This window comes from Conger conger, chromosome 19, assembly GCF_963514075.1.
Source record: "Conger conger chromosome 19, fConCon1.1, whole genome shotgun sequence".
Lineage (NCBI taxonomy): Eukaryota > Metazoa > Chordata > Actinopteri > Anguilliformes > Congridae > Conger > Conger conger.
Window position 1 is genome coordinate 12,082,280 of NC_083778.1, and position 11,984 is coordinate 12,094,263.

The 11,984-nt window shown below is 49.0% G+C and overlaps 1 protein-coding gene across 3 annotated transcripts; it reads left to right on the plus strand.

The window, feature by feature from the left end:
- Positions 1 to 2,796: 2,796 nt before the first annotated feature.
- Positions 2,797 to 8,881, plus strand: LOC133119225 (G-protein coupled receptor 22-like). Of its 3 annotated transcripts, none has more exons than XM_061229735.1 (3): positions 2,797 to 2,933; positions 4,903 to 5,716; positions 6,875 to 8,881. In XM_061229735.1, the coding sequence occupies exon 3, from the start codon at positions 6,876 to 6,878 to the stop codon at positions 8,205 to 8,207; it is 1,332 nt and encodes a 443-aa protein (XP_061085719.1). In that variant the 5' UTR covers positions 2,797 to 2,933; positions 4,903 to 5,716; position 6,875; the 3' UTR covers positions 8,208 to 8,881. The 3 variants fall into 3 exon arrangements, with proteins under 3 accessions (XP_061085719.1, XP_061085717.1, XP_061085718.1); XM_061229733.1 differs by having other exon boundaries at positions 4,906 to 5,716; XM_061229734.1 differs by lacking the exon at positions 2,797 to 2,933 and having other exon boundaries at positions 4,361 to 5,716.
- Positions 8,882 to 11,984: the final 3,103 nt, after the last annotated feature.

The window sequence follows — 11,984 nt, forward strand, 5'->3', positions numbered from 1 at the left end:
CTCTGTCAACTATTCACAAAATCGGAGTACACTGCCATTTATATAGAGGGCTCCAAGATTATTGGCAAAATGTATTAAAAAGAATATATAATAAACAACACAGATAATAATCTACATGTTATGTTAAAATGTAAGGTAACGTATATACTTTTATTTCAATACATTTAGTTGATTGAAAAACATTGAAACATAAGAGTAATCTAATTTTTTTTAGGAAAGGTCTCTAAATTATTGCCACCACTGACAATTATTGAAAACAAAATCACACATAGTGAAATTGGCAATATAATTTTAGTTAATCTCAGTCTAAACAATATTCCATAACTTCCTGTTTCACAAGAGTACTTTTACAGGCATGCAAAATACCTTTGTCATCCATCAGCATGGGAAAAGCAGAAGAACTGTGAATTCAGAAGAGACTAATTGACAGTCATAAATCTCGTAATGGGTACAAAAACACATACATGGTTAAACATACCATACCAATAATAATAATAAAAAAACATATACATACATAACATAAAGTTAAACAAACAATATGGAATGGCTGCAAACTTGCCAAGAAGATGTACATGAGCACATTTATTTAAATAGAAATTCTACATGTACTCATGTACAATTATTACTAAATAAAAGTCACTATTAAGTAATAATTGTATGTGAGTACATTTATTTAAATAGAAATAATAGTTATCCCCATCACAGATAATATAACACATGGATGATTAATTGTGTTGTTTATTATATGCAGCTTTTTTGTCTTCATTTTTTATCACGGGTGCCAATAATTCTGGAGCGCACTATATATACACACACCACTTTTAGACCATGAAATTGATTTCTTAAAATAAGCTATCAAATAGGCCTGTCGAAGGAAATTGGTCAAACGGTCCTCAGCTCTCTCCCCACTGAGGATAATTTAGGTCACCATCCAGTTATCCGCCGTGATTCAGTTCCCTGGCCAGTGACGAACGGTAATGTGACCTCCATTTTGTGGCCTTTACGAGACTAGCGAGGTTTCACGTATCTTCACCGCTAAAACAGGGTTAGGAATTTAAGAGGAGGCAGAACAAAAGCATATATCCAGTAAGATTTAAATACGGATTTCCACCAGGGACCTTGTCCCCCCCCCCCCCCCCCCCCAAACCCCCACCAAGTGCTAAACCACAGATAAGCATTCCAGGGCTCAGAGCTTTAGACACATGTGAGACAGCTGCTGTTCTTAATCCCGGGTCTCTTGCTCACACGCTTAATCACACATGGAGACATATACACAGCCACATACACGCGTATACTTGCGCACACATGTGAACAAACATGTGTCCTCACAAATACACACACGTCGTGCAACTCAACACAAAATTCCTTGAAGCACACACAAACACAAATATGAAAAACAAAAGGAAGTTTTCCCATCACTTGGCTAAATTGATATTACCAAAAGGAACTCATTAACTCAGTGCATAATAAGGACCCAGGCAGCCTGACCGCATCTCTCTGGATTTTCTCTCCACCGTGTCTGTCAGCAACGCCACATTATTCATTATTTGTTCCGCAGTCGCTAACAACACACGCTTCACTGTCAGCCAAAATGACAGCTTTAAGCAAAGAGAGGGCAAATCCACAGGCAAGGCAATTTCCCAAAGAGATAACTGCCTCCTCCTGACCTGCACAGAAATAGCGTATAAAGCCGTATTTTTGGCAGCACGTTATTCAAATGACGGTGGGGGGGTATGGTGCGATGCCGGGGCGCTGGGGTTGGGGGGTAGTGTGAATGGGTGGGGGTGTTTCTGGCCATTGGTTGGTCTGAATCTGAGTAGCCCTCAAGTACCTGCCTTAACTATGGCTCTAGGCTCTCAAAGGGTCCTTCACTCGCTGTGTGTGTGTGTGTGTATCGAGGTCGGGTTCCCATAAAACACAAGCACACCCACTCAGAAAGAGTAGCACCCCAGTGCTAAGTCCCCCCTTCCACAGAGAAGGACAGGAGTGAGTGAACACCTCTACACAGGAAGGGGGAAGTGGGAGGAGGAAGAGATGTAGTGAGTATGAGAGAGAGAGGGAGAGGGAGAGAGGAGAAGAACATGGTGCCTGAGGAGGCTGGAGAGTTTTGAGGCTGTAGGGCTGAGCAGCGGGAAGTTAGAGCACCGGAGAGGGGGTGAACAGCGGAGGAGATATGTGTACCTGGCTACCAAGGTACATTCCAGAATATTGGCCAGATTCCCTTGCTTGTCCGTTACCTGGGTAGAATCGGTGGTTGGCAACTTTGAAATCCATGCAAGTGTTGGTAGCCAGTGTGTATAAAGAATTACCGTAAAAAATGTAAGAACGTAAGAATAGGTAATGATGAGATCAGGCCATTCCTTCCCATCTAGATTCTTCATTAACCTACAGAGATCATCCACCACCGCATCAAGCCTCAACCTGCACTTTCTGGGAGTCAATGCCTCTACTACAAGACTGTCCCCTACTCCGACAAAACTGTAAAAAATAAACACAATTCCTTATATCTGTCCAGGATTCAGCTTTCGCCAATATCCCCACCTATGTACGGTCCATATCTCTCTCAGGATAAGGCTGTCTGCTTAAGTAAGTACATCATGAAAGTGAAACATGAAAAAAAATAAAAATAATCATAACAACCATAGAGCGAGAGCAAGAAAGAGAAAGAAAGAGCCAGTGAAAGGACGGTGAGGGAGAAACAGTGCACGCGCAAACGAGAGAGGGGGAGAGATAGAGCGAGAGATGAGAGAGAGAGAGAGAGACAGAGCAGAGCGGTCAGAGCTGTGCGCTGTTCTCCGTAGCGCTCCTGTTCCCTCCATCAATCTCCCGGCTGGCTCTGGCGGAGCCGTACGGAGCGCGGAGGAGAGGGACGGGGGTCCGCCGTCTCCCGGACGTTTCCAGCGCGCGCGCAGGGATGGCGGGATCACTCTAAGGTAATCTCATTTTCGCCCGCAAATAATGCCGGGGCTCCGACTAGCTCTGCTCAGTAATACTCCTGTGACTAACACCTATGCTGTACATGTAATTAATGTCACTACTACCACTGCTGCTGCTTAACTACGACTGACTATACGACTACAACTGCTCATACTGTTCTATTACGACTGGGACCACTGTACTCTGGCAGTTAGGACGGCACACTTGCCAGTATTAAGTACAGTATTAACTCTTCTGCTGTGTGTATGTCACAAAGCTTTGAGGAAAGGATAACGCATTTCAAAAAAAGTGCAAGAAAGATGAACCAGATGGATGAGAGAACAGTGTGTGTATGTGTGTGTGTGCCCAGTGTAACACAGCGCTGTTACGAAGGCTGCTTTCTCTCCGGTTCTGAAAAGTAGCGGCTCCTTGGGGTTTGACACAATTCTCCTGCTTCTCGGCGACAGGGGCGCGTTCGGGTCACCGATGCTGAGGACACGATGCACAGCCGGCTTGACACTTTGGAAAAGTGCTTTTATCACAGAGGTTTCAGTGTGGCGGTCCTTCAGATTGTGGCGGTCGTGTGTGTGTGTGCGTGTGTGTGAGTGAGTGTCAGTGTGAGTGTGTGTGTGTGTGTGTGTGTGTCCGCCCCCCCTCCCCCCCCTCCGGGCGATGTCCCTGCAGGGCTTGCCGAAGAGGGAGCCTGCAACCGCTCACAAACCTCTTTCATCTTCCTGACACCGGTGCTCCACACTGAGGAGAGACGTGGCAGAGGAACCTGGGTTGCAGGTTTGAGTATCGCTGTGCCCTTCACCATGCTACCGGAGATAAAGTGCACGAGCAAACATTAGGCTCTCAAACCTTTGAAGTTTTCCTGGAATGTTCCTTTCCAAATTCTCAGCCAGTATTACAGAACTTGCTTTCTCAGTTACCAATAATGATTGTGTTCAGCATTGTTCAGGCATTCTAATGACATATTACTGAGCTCACACCTGAAAGGGTTGCCTGATACTGTGAGCAGTGTCAGTATCATTTGATAAAAGCGTATGATCAATGAATAATGCAATTGATCAGCGTTGACTATTGTATATTGATGCCACATCTTATTTGCGGGTAACGGTTACACGGATGAATCTAGACATGTACAAATCCACTCAGAACTGCAGAAGCGCTGGGGAATTAATGAAACGTAAGCGAGGGGGGAGGGGGAGGTGGGTGTGAGTTTCCATGCTGTCCTGTCGCTCGGCAACAACCTGTCACTCACCAGAGTATGCTTATCAGGATATGTCCGGAGCGATGGGCACTTACGTGCTTCCCTCGGCACAGAACCGTATCGATAGAATGTCAATCAAATAGCTCATTCGCACAGCGATGGGTCCACTGGAAAGGGAGGGGGGTGTGTCTGCTGCCCACCGGTTTCCAGCCCCACCCCCCCCAATCAAGGCCATGCCCCCTGATAGTACTTGCAGGTGGATGACAGCAGTGCCAGAGGTCGCTGGCTTTGGTTAAGAGGACAGCCAAAATTGACAAGCGAATGTGTGTGGGGAAAGCTGGCCGAACGCTGCATGGATTGAGCGAAAAATGCTGGCTGCAAACGCTTCTGCTTCTCTCTCTGTGTTTTTCAACCACTCATCCTCTCCCTTATTCTTTTTCTATCACTCACTCTCCTTCTCCCTCTCTCAAGGATTGAAGGATTCAGACTGGTTTAATACCACGACTGCAGTTATCCAGCATTGGCTGGGTTTTAGGACTCAAATCCCCCCTTCCCTGCTGTGTAATTTCATGTGAACAGCATAATCTCTTTGCAGTGTGACTGATGCATTGGTTTGCAACTTATCTATGTGCCGGTTGCTATGTGACGGCTGGATTTGTCTGCACCAGATACAAATGTGTCGGTTGCTATGTGACAGATGCATTGGTTTGTACAGTAAGGGACATTGGTTCTTAATACCACTCCCACCCCTCTGACCCCTCTTTGTCTCCCAGTAGGCTTGAAGCGTGCTGAGCGGACCACAGGGGAGAGGCGGCGATCGACGATGGGGTCTCGGCCCCGGCCAACCCCCCTCCCTCTCAGCCGTTTTCACTGGCGTACCTAAGTCGTGAATCCTCCATCGGTAGGAGCGGACACCCACAGCCAGCCCGCCGCTCTTCGGGCAAGCATTCCCGAGAGCGTCTCTGTCAGGTGGTCTTGGTCGACGACAAAGCAGCAGGGAGCCTCGGCACCCCACCCTTTGAGAAAGATGGGGAGAGCACAAGGGGGGCTTGTCCGCTAGTCCGGGGGACAAAGCGTACATCTACGTTCGTATGCCTGCCACTTGCAAACTGGGAATTACACGGGGACTGAAGAAGCTCCTGATCGAGAAGCAAGTTACCGTTCCTCATCGGCGTGAGGGAGTGCCCAAGGCTCGACCCGACCGCAGACACGACCCCCGTGAATAAAAGCCTCTCTTTGTGTGGTATCCACGTGGACACTGACGTAGGTCCCTCCCCTCATCCGGATGTCCCGTGCCTTCACCTGTTTCGGCCGAAAGGGAATACGGAGCACTCCTGATGGCGTGTTAGTGATCCCCTCCACCCCGAGTGCCTCCTGTAACCAAAAGGAGTGACGTCACCTGCCGGCCCCGTACCCGCCCCCCCCCCCTGGCTGGGGCCCCAGCCATCTGCGCGGCCTCGAGCGAACGTCCTCGGAGGGAGGGGCCAGGAGAAGATGTGGCGGTGCGGTGATATGCTGATCGGGCCCCGGAGAACTGGGAGTAACCTCGAAACGGACTGCTGAGTCACAAGCCTCTCTGAGGAACGGGTGAGTCACAGAGCCTGGGGGAGGGGGGGGGGGAGGGGTGACGGGTCATTTGCAAGTTTCTACAAACTCCTCTATTATTATCCGGCATGAACCGTTGTTCCAGCCTTGACCGATGTCCACGTGTCACGCGTTAACCCCGCCTGCAGTGCATTCGAAACGTTACACCCAATGATGAATCCGATGCCACGCAGAGGCCAATTACAGTAGTGCACAAAAATGTGGTTTAAAAAAAAAAAAAAACAGTTAGGTGGCGGTACTTCTGTGCATTCACCCAAGGATACTGTTACGCAATTCTGGCCCAGGGGGGCCATTAATGAGCAGCTTGGCTCTGTGACAAAAGACAAAACACAGGGTTGTGCAGGGAGCTAGAAACGCTTGCATGGTCTCCTTTGGTTTTAAATAGAACTCCTAGATAGGTGTCCGGGTTGGCTGCAGGTAGCATGCGTCAAGTGGCAGAAGGTTTTTTAAGTAATTCTTTCAAACCTACTTTGCTCGTTGTCTCCTGAAATGCATGCAGATAGCCACCACTTCAATTCACTCCACAGTCCAGGAGGCCCACACTGCGCTGGGTTTATCACCATGCTCAGATCAAGCGCGTTTGCTGGATGTCATCCGACAACCTACTTTTCCGAGACAGATTCATAAGTGCTTGCCACATCCATCCCAGCATTCTCCACTGGCAGCGTTTTGATTGTAGTTTTACCTATCTCCAGCTTCAGTGGTGATTTTCAAACCATTTACAATTAAACTTGAGGAAGCACTTAAAACTTACAATTCCTGCAAATGAAGAAAAGATTCATAAATTACATCACAAGCAGCCATTAATGAGTGCATTTGTCATGCAATAACATCACAGCAATAGCTAATCCTGCATCAGTCAAATTAACATGTGGAAGGGAAAGTAGGTCGGGGGGGGGGGGGGGGGGGGTCAGGTGGGGAAATAGGGAGGGTAGAGAGAGAGGTAAGAGGGTAATGGGAATCATGAGGGGGAAAATGTATTAATTTGACTATAATGGAGTACATATGAGTCCGATAGGGACCATATACTCTGTATTGATTAACACTTCACTGTAAGAGGGTACAGGTTGTAAATGGTTTTAATTTGATGTGAGGCAAATAGTCACTCCACTCTCTCCATCCCCTGCCTCCCTCTGGTAGGATGATGCGTGCCCATCCCGCGCTGGACGAAGAGTCGACCATGAGCAACGTCACCGTGCGCGACATCGCCGAGTCGGAGGGCAGCGCGACGGCGGCCGCCGCGCCCTACCCCGTCAGCTTCCGGGCGTCCGTGACCAGCCTCCTGGTCCTGGAGATCGTCCTGGGCCTGAGCAGCAACCTGACGGTGCTAGTGCTCTACTGCATGAAGTCCGACCTCATCAACTCGGTCAGCAACGTGGTCACGGTCAACCTGCACGTGCTGGACGTGACCGTGTGCCTCGGCTGCATCCCGCTGACCGTCGCCGTGGCGATGCTCTCCCTGGCGGCCGACGCCCCGCTCGTCTCCTGCTTCCACGAGGCCTGCGTCTCCTTCGCCAGCGTGGCCACCGCCGCCAACGTGCTGGCCATCACGCTCGACCGCTACGACATCTCCGTGCGGCCCGCCAACCGCGTGCTGACCATGGGACGGGCGGCGGCCCTGCTGGGCGCCGTGTGGGCCGTGTCCGTCTTCAGCTTCCTGGTCCCCTTCGCCGAGGTGGGCTTCTTCAGCCAGGACGGCGTGGGTCAGAACCGGACGATGGCGCCGGGCCACGGGAGCCCGTACCGGGGCGAGCCGGGCCTGTACTACCACCTGCTGGCCCAAATCCCCATCTTCTGCTTCACCGCCGTCGTCATGCTGTTCACCTACGCCAAGATCCTGCGGGCGCTCAACATCCGCATCGGCACCCGTTTCCACACGGCGCAGAGGAAGACCGCCGTGCACCGGGGCAAGGGCGTCTCCGCGGCGACGCAGCAGGAAGCGGGCGGGGCGTCCCAGGGCGGCGCCGCTCCGGCCCCCGCGGCCGCGGCCGCCGCCGAGGGGGGCCGCAACCCGCCGCTGGGCATGCGCGCGTCCGTGTCGGTCATCATCGCCCTGCGGCGGGCGGTCAAGCGGCACCGTGAGCGGCGGGAGAGGCAGCGGCGGGTGTTCCGCATGTCGCTGCTCATCGTCTCCACCTTCCTGCTCTGCTGGACGCCCATCACCGCGCTCAACGGCGTCATCCTGAGCGTGGGGCCCGGCGACCTCACGCTGAAGCTGCGGCTGGGCTTCCTGGTCATGGCGTACGGCACCACCGTCTTCCACCCGCTGCTCTACGCCTTCGCCCGCCAGAAGTTCCAGAAGGTGCTGAAGAGCAAGATGAAGAAGAGGGTGGTGTCCATCGTGGAGGCCGACCCTCTTCCCAACAACACGGTCATCCACAACTCCTGGATCGACCCCTCGAGGAACAAGACCGTGACTTTTGAGGAGGGTGATCTGCGGCCGAAAGGCCTCTCCTCTGAAGAGGTGCCCTGAGGGGCCCCCGGGACAACCCCTGCTCAGAGCAGTACATCCCATCAGGAAACAGGGTGAACAGGGTAAAGTGGACAACCTACCTACACTGTAAATGAAATGTAGACCGGACAAGAAAATTCTTATTTGTGGTGAAAAGGACTACATGTTGCATTGGACACAACAACATATGCTGTACATATTGCATGTTTTTTTGTTTTTTTTTGTATAAACTGAGTGCGGAAATGGTATGTACATACCACAAACACAAACATAAAGTATCAATTATATAGATATATACAGTGAGCTCCATAAATCTTGGGACAAAGACATTCTTTCTTGATTTGCATTACATTACATTACATTACATGGCATTTAGCAGACGCTCTTATCCAGAGCGACGTACAACGAAGTACAGATCAAACACAAGTACAAGTGGGAAGACGACCTGAGAGGACAGTACAGTTCCGAGTCCTAGTGTAACAATACAGATATAATCGGAACCCTTGAAGAATACATCAACTTCCAAACTAGCATACCACAGTTGGCAGCTAGAATACCCCGAGTACAACAACACAATAACTAATACAAAAAACAACATCTATACAACTATATAAGTGCCATTACAGTCTATGGCATATATAAGGCTAATCATGGTGGTGAGTGAGGGAGGGAAAGGTGTAGCCTGAAGAGATGAGTCTGCACTTGAAAGAGGTCAGAGATACTGCCGTTCTGACATCCACCGGGAGGTCATTCCACCACCGTGGGACCAGGACAGACAGCAGTCGTGAGCGGGAAGTGCAGGTGTGGCGAGGGGGAGGCGCCAGACGGCACGAAGTGGCAGAACGGAGGGGTCTTGCTGGTGGATAGGTCTTGATGAGTGATTGAATATATACAGGAGCTGATCCCTTAACTGCCTGGTCCCTTAACTACCTGGTATGCGAGCACCAAAGTTTTAAATTTTGATTCAGTCCCGTTCTTCTACTTTTACACATTTTTGTTTCACCATGTAGAAAGTTGAGCAGTTTTTATACATCGTCCCCCATTTCAGGAGGACGTATTTGGGACAAATGGCGCTTCACAGGCGTTTCTGGTTAGTCAGGTGTGGTTCAATTGCTTCCTTTGTGCAGATGTACAAGAGAGCTGTCAGTGTCTAGTCTTCATTGTAGGCTTTTGATTGCCTTCGGGGTCCATTTTTGGCATTGCCAATGAAAGTCAATGAAGCCTTTATGAAGCTGAGAAATAAGAAAAAAAAAACATCAGAGACAAATGCCTAACAATAGGCTTACCAAAATAAATAATTGAGAAGAAAGGGAACACTGATGTATGTATATCTGCGATCAATGGGCCTTATGCAAGAACCACATAAACAGATTTGTTTGTAAAAACCACTCGTATGAGCGATTTGAGAGAACTTGGCACATTCACCGATTTTAAGGTACTTACTCTGCAGGCTCTTTTAGGTACTTCTTAGCAGACAATAGTTACCGCCTGCCTCCTAAAGAGTGGATCTGTCGGTCAGGTGTTTGTTTGGGAATTCTTCTTTGCGGCAAGAATTCTTCATTAATCACCTGTAGAGGTCTTCCTTGGCCTATCAATCCCGTTGTAATTACTGAGCTCACCAGTGTTCTCTTCCTTCTTAATGATGTTCCCTTTAATTTTGGTAAGCCTGTTGTTTGGCGTGTCTGTTTTTTTCTCAGCCCCATAAAGGTTTCCTTGACTTTCACTTGTCCTTATGTTGACTTGTCTTCAATGCCAATAACACACTCAAAGGCAATCAAAAGCTGAGAATCAAATCTAGATTCTTAATTGTGCCAAATCAAGAAAAGATGTCTTCGCCCCAAGACTTATGGAGCTCACTGTATATTATATGTACATATATAGATTATATATGCAGTATAGAAAGTAGTATATACACATATTTATAGATGCACACACACACACACACACACAGACACGCGTACATATGTGCAGATATTAATTTCCTTTTATATAATAAAAACTCAAACATAAATGTGATCTGTGGTCCATCATGCAGAGGGACGGATAAAAGATGTAACTCTTACAATAAACATTGATATAACGGCTCTACACTACATATCCCATCAGCCACTTCTGGGAGGATGGCCAGGGGCTCAGGTCTGGACTGTATGAGAGGAAAGATAAAAGGCAGAGTGAATACCAGGAGGCCTGCATTATCTCAAAAGCAAATCTGGGGTTGCCAGTTTGCAGATTTTTTCTTTTTTTTTTTGACAGCGCTCTGAGAGAGAGCTAAGCCTTTGCAAGATACACTGACACCTGAGGGGTGTATTTGACTGGGCTTTGACTGGCTCAAGCCCTCGTTGGATCTTCGCATCTGGTATAAAGGGGAGAGGGAGGCGATGATTCTGCCTGGCCCGCGTTTGCAGGGTGAATATCGTTTCAGTGAGCCAGTGCTTGGCCTCGATTTCCATAAACTACCCCCTTATCACTCATGCCCTCTTACTAAACCATGCCCAACTGAAGGGGCTACAGGTTTATGTGGTTTCCCTCCAATCACCATCCAATCTAGGTCTCTAGGATCCAAGTTGCGAATGGCCAATGGCCAATCGATTTATTAAATTAAGCACCCCAGAATGCTGAAGCATACCAAAAATCAGCAGAGACTCCAGCCCCCCCCCCCCCAATTCAGCCCGTTCTCTGTTCCCCATGAGTGCCGTCTCCAGACAAGAGGGACACGGAGAAAGAGTGTTCGTTCATATTGCATTCGACCAGCCGGCACACTTGCCTGCGTAGCCCTGATATTGCATTAGGCCAGGCTGCGCCGGGCCGTAATTCAGTGTGACCTCGCCGTCACGGGCAGGAACAAAGCGAGCTGCTGCCCTGCGAGTCCCCATTGATTGCGAGTCCAGGGCCGAACGGAAGCCCTCGCTTCTGAGGCGACCGAGACCCCGACAGGCCGGAGCGGTACAGGAACACGCAGTACCTTAGGAGGAAAAAAAATAAACGTCATCGTACCGCAACAGTCCGTGAGAAACTCATCTGTTTAAAAAAAAAACGAAACACTTAAGAACCTCTACTGGAAAGACATGAACTAAAATGGCAGAGTATTGTCAATTAAGTTTCAGTTAGGTTTCAAAATCGCTTACTTTTTATGCCATCTGCATTTTCAAAAGGCTGAGGCCTTGACGGAAAAAACACGACACAGCGATGCACAATGGGATCGCTGGCTCCCCCGGGTCCATCGAGGGATGTCATTTCAGCGGTGACCGATCTGATTTGAAACCGAGGCATTCGGCCGAATGGAAATACATCAATGCAAATCGACGGCCGTGAAAAAAACCTCACTCCCCGACTAGCGAGGACAGTTAACGGCCCTTCGAAATGGCCTCGTCGTGCCCTCTGGTTCCCGTGGCTCGGCGACTAAAGAGGACGCGTGTATTTGAAGTTATGACGGAGCGGTTTTGCGGCCAGATACCCAAACTTTCAGAGCTCAGCTCCCGAACGCCTCCTGAGCACCCGCTTCCTGAAAACTTTTAACTTTCAGAAGTCAAAGCGCTCAGGCTAACCGCTAGACCGTAACATGCAAATAGTCAAAGCAGCTTTTCTACAACTGCCACCTGTAGTTTCGGACATCTTACTGAAACTGTAGTCTCCGTAAATGCATTGATTTATCATGGAAAATAAGGAGATAATTGTCCGTTGTGTGCTCCAATTTAACAAAATGGATGCCGGAAGTGAATTCCCTAAAACACCCAGACTCGAGCTGTAGGGAAAATAAAGCAGCAACAGAAATCCACATCTGATTATGATTTCAGCTCT

What these genes read in the sequence shown, in the direction of transcription:
- LOC133119225 (XM_061229735.1), top strand. Translation starts at nt 6,876, where the DNA reads ATGATGCGTGCCCATCCCGCGCTGGACGAAGAGTCGACCATGAGCAAC.